This window comes from Enhydra lutris, unplaced genomic scaffold, assembly GCF_002288905.1.
Source record: "Enhydra lutris kenyoni isolate GAN:26980312 unplaced genomic scaffold, ASM228890v2 scaffoldscaffold13, whole genome shotgun sequence".
In the NCBI taxonomy this organism is placed as follows: Eukaryota; Metazoa; Chordata; class Mammalia; order Carnivora; family Mustelidae; genus Enhydra; species Enhydra lutris.
The window spans coordinates 13410012-13425909 of NW_019154097.1; the positions used below are offsets into that span (position 1 = coordinate 13410012).

The 15898-nt window shown below is 44.0% G+C and overlaps 1 protein-coding gene across 1 annotated transcript in view; it reads left to right on the forward strand.

Annotated features, from left to right (window-relative positions):
• The first annotated feature begins 10959 nt into the window (after nucleotides 1-10959).
• LOC111145865 (fibronectin type III and SPRY domain containing 1 like) overlaps nucleotides 10960-15898 on the forward strand; it is a 67862-nt gene continuing 62923 nt past the window's right edge. The window contains exon 1 of the mRNA XM_022501143.1: nucleotides 10960-11148. Coding sequence (XP_022356851.1) covers nucleotides 11134-11148 — 15 coding nt within the window. The 5' untranslated portion in view covers nucleotides 10960-11133. The remainder of the gene's footprint in view (nucleotides 11149-15898) is intronic.

Here is a 15898-nt window from a genome sequence, read left to right on the forward strand (position 1 = left end):
TGAAATCTGGGCTCCTAAAGGTTCTGACATAAAGGGAAAATTCAGGGAGTCTTGCAATGAATGTTATAATAATGCTTCGGGATGAGTTCGATACTGTTAGATGCACAGCATCTAACTTTCCTACAGCCCCTACTGTTCAAGGGCAGTAGGAAAGATAATGATTGTCAAAGTGTCGTATAAAATCTTATTCAATCAGACTACACACATCATAGAGATTTCATGTCTTACTCTTTAATGGTTCAGAAAAGTAGTATAGACAGAGTGGCATTAATAAAACAAATGTGATAAAATGTCAATGATTGCCAATCTTGGTGAAGGTGATACAGGAGTTCTTTAACTTTTTTACAACTTTTCTAGAAATCTAAAATTATTTCAAAATAAAAGATTAACAAAAAGAAGGGAAATTCCTAGTTTGTTAAGAGTTTTTTTTTTTTTTAAGAATTTTTTTTAATTTATTTGACAGACGGATCACAAATAAGCAGAGAGAGACAGGCTCCCTGCTGAGCAGAGAGCCCAATGCGGGACTCGATTCCAGGACCCTGAGATCATGATCTGAGCTGAAGGCAGAGGCTTTAACCACTGAGCCACCCAGGCGCTCGTTTGTTAAGAGTTTTAAATCATGTATAAATGTTGAATTTTATCAAATTCCTTTACTGTATCTATACGGATGAATACCTACAGTTTCTTTTTTAAAAACTTTTTAAAAGATATTTATTTATTTATTTATTTGACAGAGAGAGAGAGATCACAAGTAGGCAGAGAGGCAGGCAGAGAGAGAGGGGGAAGCAGGCTCCCTGCTGAGCAGAGAGCTCGATGCAGGGCTCGATCCCAGGACCCTGAGATCATGACCCAAGCAAAGGCAGAGGCTCAACCCACTGAGCCCCCCAGGCGCCCCTACATACATTTTCTTTTATACTAATAATTGGGTATATGGTGAGATTTTAGTGTTAAGCCATCCTTGATGATTGGAATAAACATGCATTTTATGTTTAAAAAAAAAGACTATATTTTTTTATATTTGGCTTCTTAATATTTTACAGTCTTAGAATAGGAGGGAAGCTAACTGTAACGTTGTCCCTTGGATGGGATCCTGGGATAGAAAAGGACATTAAGGAAAATTAATGAAATCTGAATAAAGTATAAAGCGTAATTAATTAGCATATACCAATGTGGGTTCATTAATTTTGACAAATGTACATAGTGATGTAAGATACAAACAGTAGGGAAACGGTGTGGTGTATATGGGAATTCTCTGTATTATTTTTGCAACTTTTCTGCAAACCTAAAACCATTCTAAAATTGAAAAGTGTATCTAAATTACAAAAACAGGAGGAAAAACTTTTATGTCAATTTCAGACAAATCACAACTTGGGCCTGAGCCTAGTGTTAAGAACGTTAAGACGGAAACTAAGCATCCGCCACTCTCGGATATCGGTCTAATCATAGCTTCTGTTTGTTCCAGTGGCAGGAAAAAAATCTTGAAAGTTGAAACTACAAATCGAAGTATGTAAAATCATAAAACACGGAAGTGATGAGACAGCGAAGTTTAGAAATGGTGTTCTAGAACATAGGAAAGCATCGTCACTTCTTGAGTAAGGAAGTGATGCAATGAGAGAAATGATTTAGGGATTTACTCTATCAGCAGTTTGCCAAATGGATTAAAGATGGGGAGAAATCTTTGGCAGGGGATCAGTGAAAAGGCAATAATTGGCATGGGAAACAAAAGTCTCGGAACTAAAACCCTAAAATGAAACGCAGGGGTTTCAAGCAACATTAGTTTTAGTGCCACATACAACCTGTTTTAGGTGCCTGGGCACAAGCAGGGCCTACCGGGGAGATGTGTTTCAGGGTGATCTTAGCCTGACTCCACTGCACATTTGAATCCTAGAGCCACTGTGTGTCCCCTCGTTCAAGTCCAAGCTCTCTTGGCGTCTTGTCAGGACTGCATCGTCCCCTCTGCTTGTCCTTGCTGCCGCCCTGGGCTTGTCTCATAGTTGAGCTGGAGTCAATGCTTCTCTATTTTTAACCCATCCTACTGGGCTTTTTAAAAAGTTTTTATTTGGAAAATATTTCAAACTTATGAAAAGTTGCAGGGATAAGAATGGTACACAGAACCCTACGGACTCTTGTCACACCTATTGTTAAACATTCCCCCCCCCCATATATGGACACCCAATACTTTTGAACCATTGGAGAATAATTTGCATACATCACGGCCCTTTAGTCCTAACCACTTCATTATGTATTTCCTAAGAATAAGGATATCCTTTTATAAAACCACAGCACATAGCTGTCAGCTTTGGTACACTGTACTCAGTCACCGTTTCTTGAACTGAACCGAATGATGGAAACACCCATCTTCCCGGTTTGACCTGTCCTACTGCTGAGTCACAGGAGACGGAACTCCAGAGTCTCATGTGAATTTCAGGTTTGGCTCTTGGAGAGTATCACAGATTCAGATTTTTCAGATTCCTTTTGAATTTGATTCATTATGTGTTTGTTTGACTTCATTGTTCAGCTATTCTGAAAACATCTTTTTCAAAGAATAACGAGGACACCAACACTGGCAAACACTAACAGGACAATCATGATTATTCAGGGACTGTTCTTAATTCTCACAACAAGTGTAAAGGAACATACCATGAGGGGCGCCTGGGTGGGTCAGTGTGTTAAAGCCTCTGCTTTCGGCTCAGGTCATGATCTCAGGGTCCTGGGTTTGAGCCCCGCATCGGTCTCTCTGCTCAGTGGGGAGCCTGCTTCCCCCTCTCCGTCTGCCTGCCTCTCTGCCTACTTGTGATCTCCCTCTCTCTGTCAAATAAATAAATAAAATCTTAAAAAAAAAAAAGGAACATACCATGACTATCTTTATTTTATAGGGGGGGGGGGGGGGGGGGCGGGGGTAATGTAGAAACGAACCTTAAATAACTTGACTCCAGATATAAAGCTGATGAGGACAAAAGATCAAGATTTGAACTTAGGGTCTTATTTGTTAATGTGTGTGTGTGTGTGTGTTTGTACTTAGCCTTCTTGCATTTCACAGCATTTTCTCTAAAGATGACCCCACGCTATTTCTTGTTATTGATTGATTCTCATTGTGTCATGTTCCCCTAGGACAAAAGCATTCATTTTCCTGATGTGTTTATTTTTCAGCTGAAGCGAAGGTGACTGGTCCCATGAGGCCGGAAGAATGAACTCAGATGAGGCTGTTTACACGAGGGTCTCCCACTCACCAGCTGTTGCGAGTCTGTGGATGAAGAGCGGGATCTTATTACTTGGATGGAAGCGTGCGACCGTGTTCCCGAACCACACCAGCCGCGGAGCGGATTTGGCACAGCGGGGCTGGCTAATAAATGATTCATCAGAAGTATCTGATACAAATCCATCTTGTAACAGCGTCTTCAAAGTTTGCGTTGCCTTCTTATCTAGCCTCGTGTGTGTTTCTGTGATCTCTGCTGCTTCTCTCTCCAGCACCGCTAGTGGCCTGAAGGCTGGATCTGCAATGGAATTCTCCTCATTCGGGCTATTTATAGACTCAGCGTGGGTTCATAACTATTTATTGAATGCTTATTCCATGCCAGTCATTAGGCTGCATGCTTGAAAACATCCGATCTTCACAAAAATGCTATAAAGTTGCATCCTCTTCTCCATTTCGTCTGTGAAGAAACAGAGAGAGGCTCAGAGAGGTTGTGCGCTCTGTGTCAGATCACACAGCTGGCAGATCTAGATCTAGATCTAGAGATCTAGATCTAGATCTCTGTCTAAATCTGTCTAGATCTAGATCCACAGTGCCTTCACTTTAACACGCTGCTTTGCCTATCGTCACTGGTATTCCTTTCATAACTAGAGACAGGGATGGGGCTGTGTATGGGAAGTGTCTAAGAGGGAGGGTCGGGGAAGCTTTAGAGGCACTGAGTAATCATGGAATTATTTTCTAAGAAAAATAACACAATGTGCTTTTAGATCGAAGGCTGATAAACTTGGCCTGTGAGTCAAATCCAGCCCCCAACCTATTTTTCTAAATAAAGTTTTATGGGAATACAGCCATCTCCAATCCTGTATGTGTTGTCTATGACTGCTTTCTCTCTACATAGTTGCCTAGTTGTGGCAGAGATCATATGGCCTGAAAAGCCTGAAATATAGACTGTCTGGGTGTTTCCAGAAAAAGTTAGCTGATCCCTGTTTTAGGTGACTTAGGAAGAAAGCCAAGTTATTATTTTTTCCTTTGGACTGAAAAACTACTTAAAGATTTGTAATGCTGAGATATTCACTGTATTCTAATGGTGGTGACGGTGGCGGCAGAGTCAGGATGGGGGTGGAGGTTTTGGGGATCTAACCCAGGAAGCTTAAGGGGCAAGGACTAGGAGGGAAACATTTGGGTCTCTGGGTCCCCAGTCAACTCCCCACCCCAGACTCATCCCACTCATGTCCTTCCTATTCCTCCTGCCAAATCAAGTTTCCTAAAATAACCCTTTGCTCATGAACCTGTAAGTGGTTTCCCACTTACAACATGCTCAAATCCCAACACCCCAGCCTGGAATTTAGAGACTATAACAATCTGACCCCTACTAATCTCTTTCCACATCCTGCCTTTTTTTTTTTTTTTTAATCAGAGGAAGTCATGCCAAATTTGAATTTATGTCTCAAAGTCAATTTGTCTTTGATTCTTTTTTTTAGCTTTTTTTAAATGTTAATTCCAGTATGGTTAACATACAGTGTTACATTAGTTTCAGGTGTACAAAACAGTGATTCAAGAATTGTATGCATTATTCAGTGCTCATCATGATAAATGTACTCTTTAATCCCCATCACCTATTTCACCCATCCCCCCTCCTTTTGAGTCACTTTTTTTTTTTTTTTTTTTAAGAGAAAGAGCATGCTGGGCAGGGCGTAGTGGGGTGGGGCAGTGAGAGACAGAGAGAGAGCATCCTTTTGTTAAAATTTTTTTTTAAATTTTTATTTTATTTTATTTATTAACATATGATGTATTATTTGCTTCAAGGGTACAGGTATGTGAATCATCAGTCCTACACAATTCATTTTTCTTTTTTCTTTCTTTTTTTTTTTTTAAAGACATCTATTTATTTATTTGACAGAAAGAGAGATCACAAGTAGGCAGAGAAGCGGGCGGAGAGAGAGGAGGAAGCAGGCTCCCCGCCGAGCAGAGAGCCCGATGCGGGGCTCCATCCCAGGACCCTGAGACCATGACCTGAGCTGAAGGCAGAGGCTTTAACCCACTGAGCCACCCTGGCGCCCCTTGTTTTTAAATTGTAATACAAGCTTCCTCCCACATTGCTATGTATTTTTCAAAAAGATAATTTTTCATGCTGCAGAATATTCCTTTACTTGTATGTTCCAATGTTTTCTTAATACTTCTCCGGTATCAAGGGCATTGAGGGCTCCTTTTTCTGTTCATGTCATCTCCTATCTCCATTCTCCAGAGTTGTTCTCCTCATTCCCTCCCACCTTTGCTTGGGCTGTTTCTTTGGCTTGGAGAGGATCCTATCTTCCCTTCATGCCTGCTGTCTTAAGTTCCCCCCTTCCAGCTTTGGTTCTGTCACCTTCCCTCTTCAAACTCCAATTGCTAGGGAAAAGCCCAGCAGAATGAGAGAGATGGATTTCAAGAGACTTGTTTCCCGGAAGTTCTGACGTGGCACCATCTGAATCCGACAACAGCCCGACAGTATCAAAGGCTCACAGACACTATTATTTCCTGGCGCTGTGCTCAGGAGAATGGTTTATTTTAGAAAATAATAACTGATAGGGGCACCTGTGTGGCTCAGGCAGTTAAACAACTTGACTCTTGACTTCAGCTCAGGTCAGAATCTCAGGGTCATGAGATCGAGCCCCTTGTTGGGCTCGGTGCTGGGCATAGAGTCTGCTTAAGGTTATTTGTCTTCCTCCCTCTGCCCACCCCTCCCGCCCCACCCCACTTATGCTCTCCCTCAAAAAATAAAAATAAAAACAAATAATTGATAGCTACCATATATTATGTACTTGACATAAATCAGACATTATTCTAGGTAAGCACTGTACATACACTGTCATTTATCTTCCTGACAACCCCTTCAAGTGGGTATTACTAATACTCTCATTTTACAAATAAGACCACTGAGGTAAAGAGGTTACTGGATTGCCCAAGCCACACAGTGGGAAAGTGGTAGACTTGGCATGTGGACTCAGTCTGGCATCAGAATCTGGGTGCTCAATTCACTAGCACCCTTTATCTCCCTAGTCTCAATCACTCCGTCTCATTCTGGCCCACACCATTCTCCAAGTATATGCAGAGGGAGAGGAGCTGCTGAGTAATGTTCTCACTAGGAACAGTGAGCCTGTTACTCTGTGTTGGAGAGCCAGGCAGAGGTGGGGGGGGGGCGGGCAGCATCCTTTCACAATGGAGAGATCAACAAGCAGAAATATTTGCTTTGTGCTTGGTCATTCTCTGAACAAGATGAGTCCAGAGGCATTTCGAGAGCCAAGGCCAGGCTGTGATGGAAACATCTGTGTCTTCCAGACTTCACTCACCTGGTGTCTCCGGTGCCTAGCAGAAAGCAAGCCATCACACACGGAGAAGGTATTGTGACATAGCAACATCATAATGGCTACAGTTCAGTTAACTGCCCCTTTCATGCCCTATCCCCGGAAGGAGAGGGGCCTCTTACAATGGAGCGTATTAGAGTGGGAATGGGGAGAAGGGATACAGAGCACATTCCAGAGGTGAGTACAATTGCAAAGCTGAGTCAGAAAGGGAACGAATCATTACTGGCTTCGAGTTTGCAGCATGACAGAACCTCAGGGTTCAGAAGTTATCTCTGCCATCTACCCTTCCACTGCCTGATCCCCTCGGAAAGCTCTGCCAGGCACATGCTTAGCCCTTGCTTGGACACCTCCACTGACAGGGACCCGCCACCAAAGTCCATTCCAGCTCTGTATGGCTGTTAGAAGTTGGACTTTTTGTTGACCGGAAATGCATCTTCTAGTAGCTTCCACTCATTGGGTCTAATTCTATCGGTAGGATATTAGAGAACAAGTCACCGGCCTCTTCCACATCACAGCCCTAAAGAGATTTGAAGCCAATGATCATGTCCTCTCTGACATGAGAAGCTTTTCCTTTCCAGGCTAAATACTCATAGGCACTTTTCATTGTGTCTCGTCTCACAGTTTCCAGGCCCTCTGTCATGTTGGTGTGCACTGATTGCTGCCCATTTTGCTTAGAGCTCTCCAAGTATGGAGCTAGACCACAGCAGACCAGGATCATCCTTTTCTTCCCAGGAGAGCATAAATGTCTGAAAGGAGTTCCTAGGATCAGAAATTAGTACTCGGAGTTCAAGGGGCTTCCAGGACTTTCGGTTGAGTCTGTTTTAGTGAGAAGGAGGCAGGGAAAAAGAAGAATTAGGTTTCTAAGATTGGGAAGAGAGGATAGCTAATATTTTTTGAATACTTCCTACATGACAGGCACTGCTAAACACTTAATATGAATTATCTTGTTTCATCAACTCAAACACCCCACAGGTGGTACTGTTATGATGCCTCTTTCACAACTGAAGAAACTGAGGCTTAGAGAAACCCATCGTTTTCCTGGGTTAGGTGGTGTATGCTGAGACCAGGCCAGATATTACCAGGGAGAAATGTTGGGGCTTCAACAAAGAGCAGCATCTGGCCAGTGATTATGCTTCAGAAAAACCAGGATAACAATGAAAATGGGAGTTAGGGGTGACAGTAGGACTTCTAAGCCCCCAAAGACCAAGCGGGGATAAAGGCCATCCAAGGGTGACACAGGAGGATATGATGTACAAGGGAGTAATAATAGTAACAGCTATCATTCGTTAAATGTGTACTAAGCTCAGCGTTTTGCATATGTAATCTCCTTAATCCTCACAACCACCAAAACTGGGAATGACTGTGATCACAATCACTGCTCCGGATGAGGAAATTGAGGCTGATCTAGAGGAAAGACCCACTGAAGGCTACACTGCTGGTAGTGTCAGGATTTAAATTCAGACTGCTGACTCCAGGCCTGTGGCCCTATATCTGCTCCCAAAGGGGAACACTGTTGGCAACACTTATGGGAAGGAACGTTCTCTCCCAAGAGACCGGGGCATCTCAGAATTTATGAGGGTGTTTAGGGTGCAGGGGTAACACCTGGCAAGAGAGGAGAGAGAACCTGGTTCTGGAAGAGACAATTTTGCCAGACTCTTCATATCAGCAGTGCCAATCCTGAGTTTATTCTAACTTGATGTTCCCTTGGAAAGGCATTCCTGGAGGCCCAGGAACCTCCATAAAATAAATACCTGTGACTAGATATTCTATCTCAGAATTAGAAACCTAAGGGTTAGAATATTGTTTTTAATTGCTTGTCTTTTTTTTTTTTTTTTTTAAACAATTTGCTTCTCTTAGTTCAATGGTTCTGAAGCTCTAGTGTGCATCCGTCACTTGGAGGACTTGTCAAAACACAGATTCTCTGGACCCCTCATGCCAGAGTTTCCAATTTAGTTAGTCTGGGGATGAAGGTTGAGAATTTGCCCTTCTAGCAAGTTCCCAGGTGGTGCTGATGCAGCTGGCCTGGGGATTACATTTGAGAACAGCGGCTTTACTTTATTAGTAAAGCTACTTTTGAAAATTTCCAAACTGACTTGGCTGTGAAAAGGTAAGTACAGAAAAGGCAAAGCAGCAGGAGTGGGGTGGGGGTGTTGACTGAGAGCCCAGCCAGGTGAGTACTGCCGCCAGAGAGTGTGGATAGGTGGGGAAAGACAGAAATCGCAGCCAGAAGAGATAGCAACCAGGGTAAGCAGAAGGCCTGGGAGAGCTGGCCGGGGAAGTCAGTCTGCCTGAAGAAACAGAGATCAGGCAAGGGCAGAAGTCAACTGGGGCAGAGCACTTGTCCAAAGCTGCAGGCTCCTGGCTGGGCTGCAGGGAAAGAGCTGGATGAGCAAGGAGGCAAGAAGCCAGGAGTGAGCTCCTGGGAAGTGACCTGTGACAGTATTCTGGCGATCACATTTCAGCGGCGACTTACTGTCTCCAAAGCCTCTTTCTGTCTCCTCCTGTGGTTATACCTATCAGTCATAAAGTGTGCAGGGGTTTCTCTCTGAAGTAAAGTCCTTGCAGCAAGAGAACTGGGGACAGCCCTAAACGCCGTTTCTTCCCCTTAGTGATGTGCCCCACAGCAGAACCTCACAGTCACGAGGTTTGACCTCTAATGTTCTGCATTTCTCCCTCACGGGAAACTGACTCAGCTGCAGTGAGTACCCAGTGTGGAGAAGGGCCTCCATGCTTGCAGGCCTGCCCTAGAGGCTGGTGCTTGGCTGCCCACTGCTCCTCATGGCATCGGGGTGGCTTGGATAGGAGGCTCCTTTCCCTTGATACCAAGAGACAGCTCTCTGCAAGTTTGCATGCCATCACTCCTTTCAGTTGCAGGAGCAAAACTGTGCATATAGGCCCACCCTGGGCCCTGGCCTTCAAGCACTGTCCACCCAGCTTGAACCAAGTCCCTGTTTTCCTTTTGTGCCCTTTATTCTGTTTCTTGTACATGTCTGTCCAGTACAAAAAAAAAAAAAAAAGGATTTATTGAGTGCATAGATGGCAGGCTCTGTGCTGGGGATATAGATATGAGGAAAAGAAATTTCGACCCTCATGGAAGTCACAGTATAGAGACAATTATAGCCTTGTAGGATAAATGGTGATTTCTTAAATAGAGCTCATGCCCTCTTGGGGCCTTTGTATTTGCTGTCCTTCCATCTAGAACGCTCTTCCCCAGATCTTTATATGGCTCATTCTCTCATTTCAGTAAGGTCTCTTTGGAGGCCTTCCCTGACCTTCTTATGGAAAATGAAGCCCTCACAATTCTCCTAGTCCATTTACCCCATGTAATTTTTCTTTATAGTGCCTCTAACTGCCATATATCTACATATATACATATATATACACACATATACGCAAATATATATATACTTATAGTGCCCCTACCACTGTGTATATTTACATTTATTTACTATATAGACACTTTTTTTCTTCTGCCTCCTATACTAGACTGTAAGAGCAGGGCCCTGTCACAGCTGAATTCTCAGTTCAGAGAACTGGTACCTAGTAGGTACTCAATATATATTATTTTCCTTGTGTTCATTCATCGTGCGTGATTGCCTGGTTGGAACTCTTCTGAGCCTCTCCGGAGTCATCCAAATGGAGGACTGAGGCCTTTCTGCTTGAGGAAGAACCTTTTCAAGCCACCTCCCCTAAGTTTCTACAGTCTGCATGGTCCCTTCAGGCCAGACTGAGCAGGTTCTAGCCCCCCACCAACAACTGTAATTTACTGGCCATTAATTATGTACCGGGCACTTCAAATACGTTATTTTATCTTAACAATGCTCTGCTCTGCAAAGTCAGCATTATTGCTCTTATTTTAAGGAAGACGAAATAGGCTCAGGGAGAGTGACTTGGCCAGAATCACAGCACGATACCCAGGAGGGCTCTCTGGGAAAGGTCTACTAGGTTCCACGGTCTACCGATGTTTCTTCCACGTCCCTAAAGGCCTTTCCCATGCTTCCACTACATCCTCCATCCCAGCCCCTTCCTTGTCACCGGACAGCGGGCCTGGTCTAGCCTGGCTGCTCCTGGACGACCTGCTTCGGGGGTGCTTCAGATGCGTGCAGGGTGGAGAGGGGGCTGATCTATCTCAAGGGTCGGAGCTTTCCTTCCCTTGCCCACCCCACGGGCCCGGCTGCTGGATACCCAGTGGTCCATTCCAAGACCTGAAGAGAGAGCGCGTGCTGGAGGAAAAAGGATGCGGGAAGGAAGGAAAGCGTGGGTCTGTGGAACCGCGGCGCTAAGGGGTTAGCACTGCCCCTCCGCCCCATCCCGTCTCGCGGCGGTGCGCATGCGCACGGTGCTGTGGGCGCCCTCCCTCCTGCGGGCCGCCCTTTCACCCGGGCAACCGCGGCGCGACGGTGGCGCGCGCGCTGGCTGGGCGCGGACCGGGCGGGGCCGGGCGGCGCCGGTGCACGCTGAGGCTGAGGTTGAGGCTGAGGCGGCGGTGGAGGAGAGAGGGGCCCGTGGGGACGGTGTTGGCGTGCCCGATTTCCGTCCGCCTCGCCGCACGATTCTTCGACGCGGTTTCAGGCCCAACGGGTCTAGCCCCTGGCCATGGACTCCCAGAAAGTAAGTGGGGGAAGGAGGCGCGGGGCCGCCGACGTTGGGGGGGGAGGATGACTGGGGCTCTCGGGGCCGGGTGGGCGGTGGGCTCGCGGGGCTGACCCGGCCAGGCTGGGCTGCGGCGGCGGAGGGCGAGGCTGCCGGTCCCAACCCTCCCTCCTCCCCCGGCGCTTGCCGGGCTGCGGGGACCGCGCCCGGTGACCCAAGCTGGCCTTTGGCCCTGGGCCCTGGCTCCTGAGGGGAAGAAGGGAGCTGTCCCCATTTCCCAGTCATTTTCTGCAGCGCTCTAGGCCGCCTTTGCTTCTCGAGCCTCCCCGCATGAGAGCGCGGGTTTATCCCTCCTTAGCAGAAACCGAGGCGCACGGGGTCTACTACCTGCTGACGCCGAAGCTGAGGCTGCTTGCTCGACTCAGCCTTCTTTCTTGTCACAATACGACCTGCTTTAGGTCGGGAACCCAATCTCCTTAGGACCGCGCCCCCCGCTCCCACCCGCCTCGTGACCAGTTTGGAGGCAGGTCTTGGTGTTTAGTTGTAGCTGATCTGGGAGAAGAGCTCGCAGTCCCACCCTCTGCGACCCGTTTGTTGCTAGTCACAGTTAACCTTAATGGTTGTTGTGGCCCGTGCATGCTTTCCGGACAAGTTAAAGAGAAGACTAGTAATTTCAATTAAGGGGGGAAAAAAGGAAAAATAAACAAAAACAAAAAACAACGTTTTCGAGAACATAGCCAATGTTTTGAATACAGTTAGAATTATTGATATTCAGGCATAATCTCTGTATAGAAATAACCACCCTGTTCTCTTTGTTAGATGATAGTAGTTGAAGTATAGTATAGTATGGGAGGCGAAGACAAGTGTTATTAATAATGTCGCAGGGAAAACAAGGGCATATCCAAGAGGCCATTCTGTTCTATTATTAGATGGAAAGCACTGGAAAAACTTACTAGAACAATGTTTTCTCAAAGTTTGCTTGGATTCACCTCCTCAAGGAGCACGGCAGGGGGCGGGGAGGCCACGGGAAAATCGTGTAGTGATGTTTTAAGCATTGACTGTTATAGTATTTTACTAAAGTGCATATGATTTAGTTTTAATTGTATGCGTGCATCTTGAAACTCAGTTGGGTATACTCAGTTTTCATTTCCATGACTATTAGACATCTGTAAAAAATTAACATTTTGTTTATTTGGAATATATATGTTTGAAACATCTCTGCCTTAATTTGCAAAACATTTCACAGCTTATTTAACGTTTTAAAAACTTATTTAACTTATTAAACTTTTTAGGTAAAAGTCATATGATAGGTGAATGGATGTTAATTCAGGGCAGGTGTAAGGGCAGAGACTTGGGTTCCATGGTGCTATTTACTGGTTCTGTGATACGGAGCAAATCCCTTAACTGTGATTAATCTATTTCCTCGTTTATGCAGTGGAAGTAAGAATATTTTATAGAGTTAGTGTAAAAATCAGGTAAAATAATTCATTATGAAAACAAGGTGTTTTAAAGTTTACAAAGTACTAAAGTACTCTATGTGTCTTAAAGAGTATTTTAATATGGATCATCTTATTTGCCAGGGCACGCATTATCCCTCACTTCAGTAATGGCTCGAGTTGGAATCTGTAGGTCCTGCAAGGTCCTACCACTAGCCATAAGGCTAAGATTTGAACTTATTTGGTCTCATTCCAAATGGTGGTTTTTTTTTTTTTTTAAGATTTTATTTATTTATTTGACAGAGAGCGCACAAGTAGGCAGAGCGGCAGGCAGAGGGAGAGGGAGAAGCAGGCTCTCTGCTGAGTAGGGAGCCGATGTGGGACTCCATCCCAGGACCGTGGGATTATGACCTGAGCCGAAGGCAGCCGCTTAACCTACTGAGCCACCCAGGCGTCCCCCAAATGGTGTTTTTGAGTAGCTACAAGTACCGCCAGCAGTTTCCCCAGAGGTGGCAAGGAATTAGTTGTTCTTTGTGATAACTTTGAAAATCCACTTCTCAGTGTTAGAAAATGTGCTGAATTTCATTTCCTTTGTTGGTATCAAATAATATTTCTAATAAAAAACTATTTTCTTTTATAGCTTAAAACAAATACTGGGTGTTAATACTTATAACCAATTTATTGCTATGAATTTCGGCATCTTTTTCTCATGAATTACTGCAGAATCAGTTATATACCTCAACTAATAATGAGCTGTGTATTTCTCTTTACGTAAGTAGTACACCCCAGGCGTGATTTTTCTTCCATGTTATAAAATGTTATAATGACAGGCACCTGGGTGGCTCAGTCGGTTAAGGGTCTGCCTTTGGCTCAGATCATGATCCCAGGGTCCTGGGACTGAGTTCCTCATCGGGCTCCTTGGTCCGCTGGAGAGTCTACAACTCCCTTTACCCCTCCCCTCTGCTTGTGCTCTCTTTCTTGCTCCTGCTCTCTCTCACGCACGCACACGCTCTCTCTCTCAAATAAATAGAAAAAATAAAATAACATGTTATAATGAAAATAGTAGCAGGGATGATACTTTAGTCATTGTAAGGAAAAGGGGGAGGTACTGCAAGTGGCAAATGGTGAGGATGGCTTGAATATATACACCTGTTAGTAAAGAATTGGGATTTGGGCTTTACATTATTAAAGAGGATGGCTTTGGAGCCAGGTCTCCAGTATTACTACCAACTATGAGCTGAATGAACTTGGGTAATTTGCTATGTGTCTCTATTTTCTCATCTATAGAAGAGAGATAGCAATTGTACTTACATCAGAGGGTTATTGAGAAGATCATGTTAATTTTTAAAAATCCTTGGTGCCTAGCACACATCGAGTACTGCTGGCTATTGTTATGAATTTCATAATCCCAACTTCAAAATAACTTTTTCCTTTTGTTGATAATTTGTGTAACTATTTTTCTAATCCAGTCTACCATTTTTAACCTTTGTCCTTAAGTTTTAAAATACGTTTTCTGTTTTTGTATTTGTAATAAGTGATTTCAAATGGTGGTGTCAAAGAAGAGTTGTTGAATCCTAATTGAAAGAGGATTGGGAGTTGTGACTCATGCAGTCTGACAATAGGGGTTAAGTTAACTGGACAGTCTTACAGAAGCTTGATGGTGGCTAGTCAGCAGATGGATTAGCTTGACCAGCTGCTTTTTTGTCTGTGAAAATAACTTGGACTTCAGTCTTGTGTTAGCAACAGATGCTCTGTTTGAGTAGAGGAAGAAAACATAATTGCCTTGGGTGTGTAAGGCATACTGTTGGATACAGAAAACCGCAGTATTATCTCCTAGAAATAAACAGAAGGATTTTGTTTATATCGAGTTTCTGGGACACTTTTGCGAACAGGATGTGTTACGGATAGGTGGCTTTGTTTGATACTCAAACCTTTTGATTATGTCCTTAAGTGGTTTTAAGATAAAATCCCAAAGGTTTCTGTACCTGAATAAATGCGTATGTTCAAAGAAACCAAGGAAACAACAGACATTTACACCTTTCTAGAATCTTGGCCCTTAGAATTTGATAGTTTAAGGTTTTGGAAAGGAGATCATTTGTATTCATAGGGGTTGCTGTTTCTAGGAAAGGTACGTGCTGTAGGAATAATAAAGGTGGAAAGGAAGGGCCAGCCCAGAGGAGGGATGTTGTCAAGAGCATACATTGTAAATTGTTGGGTTTATCCTACTTTTTCCTGCATTTTCTTTACTTGCTATTTGGAAAGTAGAAGGTGAGGGTTGACTTTGCAAGAGGGGACAAATGTAGGTTGGGGAGATTGAACTGAATAGGGGGAGTTTTAAAGCATGACAGGCTGTAGCAAGTAGCGGTCTACACATGGGTTCCTTATCCCAGTTTCCTCCTCTACGCTGGTATTAGCTCTTCTTTTCCTTCATATTGTTCCTTAGCAATTCAGAGACCTCCATCATATCCAGACAATCAACCATTTTCATGTTCCAAAATTACTTCCTCTTCTCAGTCAAAAAAATATATTTCCCGAAGAAAAGAAAGAAAAATGAAATTGAGTATTGTTCTGCATCCACTATTGTGTTAGATTGCTTTAAACTCTCATGATAACTTACTCCAGTTGCACATCTATATAGAAAACCAAACTCAGAAGCTGACTTCTTCAGAGTTGCACAGCTAGCAACTGATCGTCTGCATTCAAGCCCTGTCTTGCTTCACGACCCAAGCTTTTTTCATTACCACTCTTCTTTCCTGAATCCTTTGTCTTTAATGGTGATATGATTAATTAAAATTTGGGATGTTAATAGGAATGAATCCCTATAGTGGATTTTTTTTTTTTTTAAAGATTTTGCTTATTTCTCTGAGAGAGAGAGACCGCTCCTGCGTGTGCATATGAACGTGGGGAGGGGCAGAGTGAGAGGGAGAAGCAGTCCCTGCTGAGAAAGGAGCTTAACCTTGGGCTGGATCCCAGAACTCTGGGATCATGACCTGAGCTGAAGGTAGATGCTTAACCCACTGAGCCATTCCAGTGCCCCTATAAAATAGTTTTTTTGTTTGTTTTTTAAAAGAAGCTAATTAAATCTAGGGAAAATCGTTGATAGAAAGTAATAGAACATGATTAATATAAAACCCTGGAATTTGGTCTGTCTTGATGCCCTGATATGATCATTATTTTTCGTGTGTGTGTGTGTGTGTGTGTGTGTGTATCTGTATCCCCTCTCCTGCTCTTTTTTGTTTTTGAAGGCGGGTCTTAGCTCTCTAAAGTAGAGCTGTGAACAGGAAAGTATATGTTGAATTTTATATACCCTATCCAAACACAACTGCAGTCAT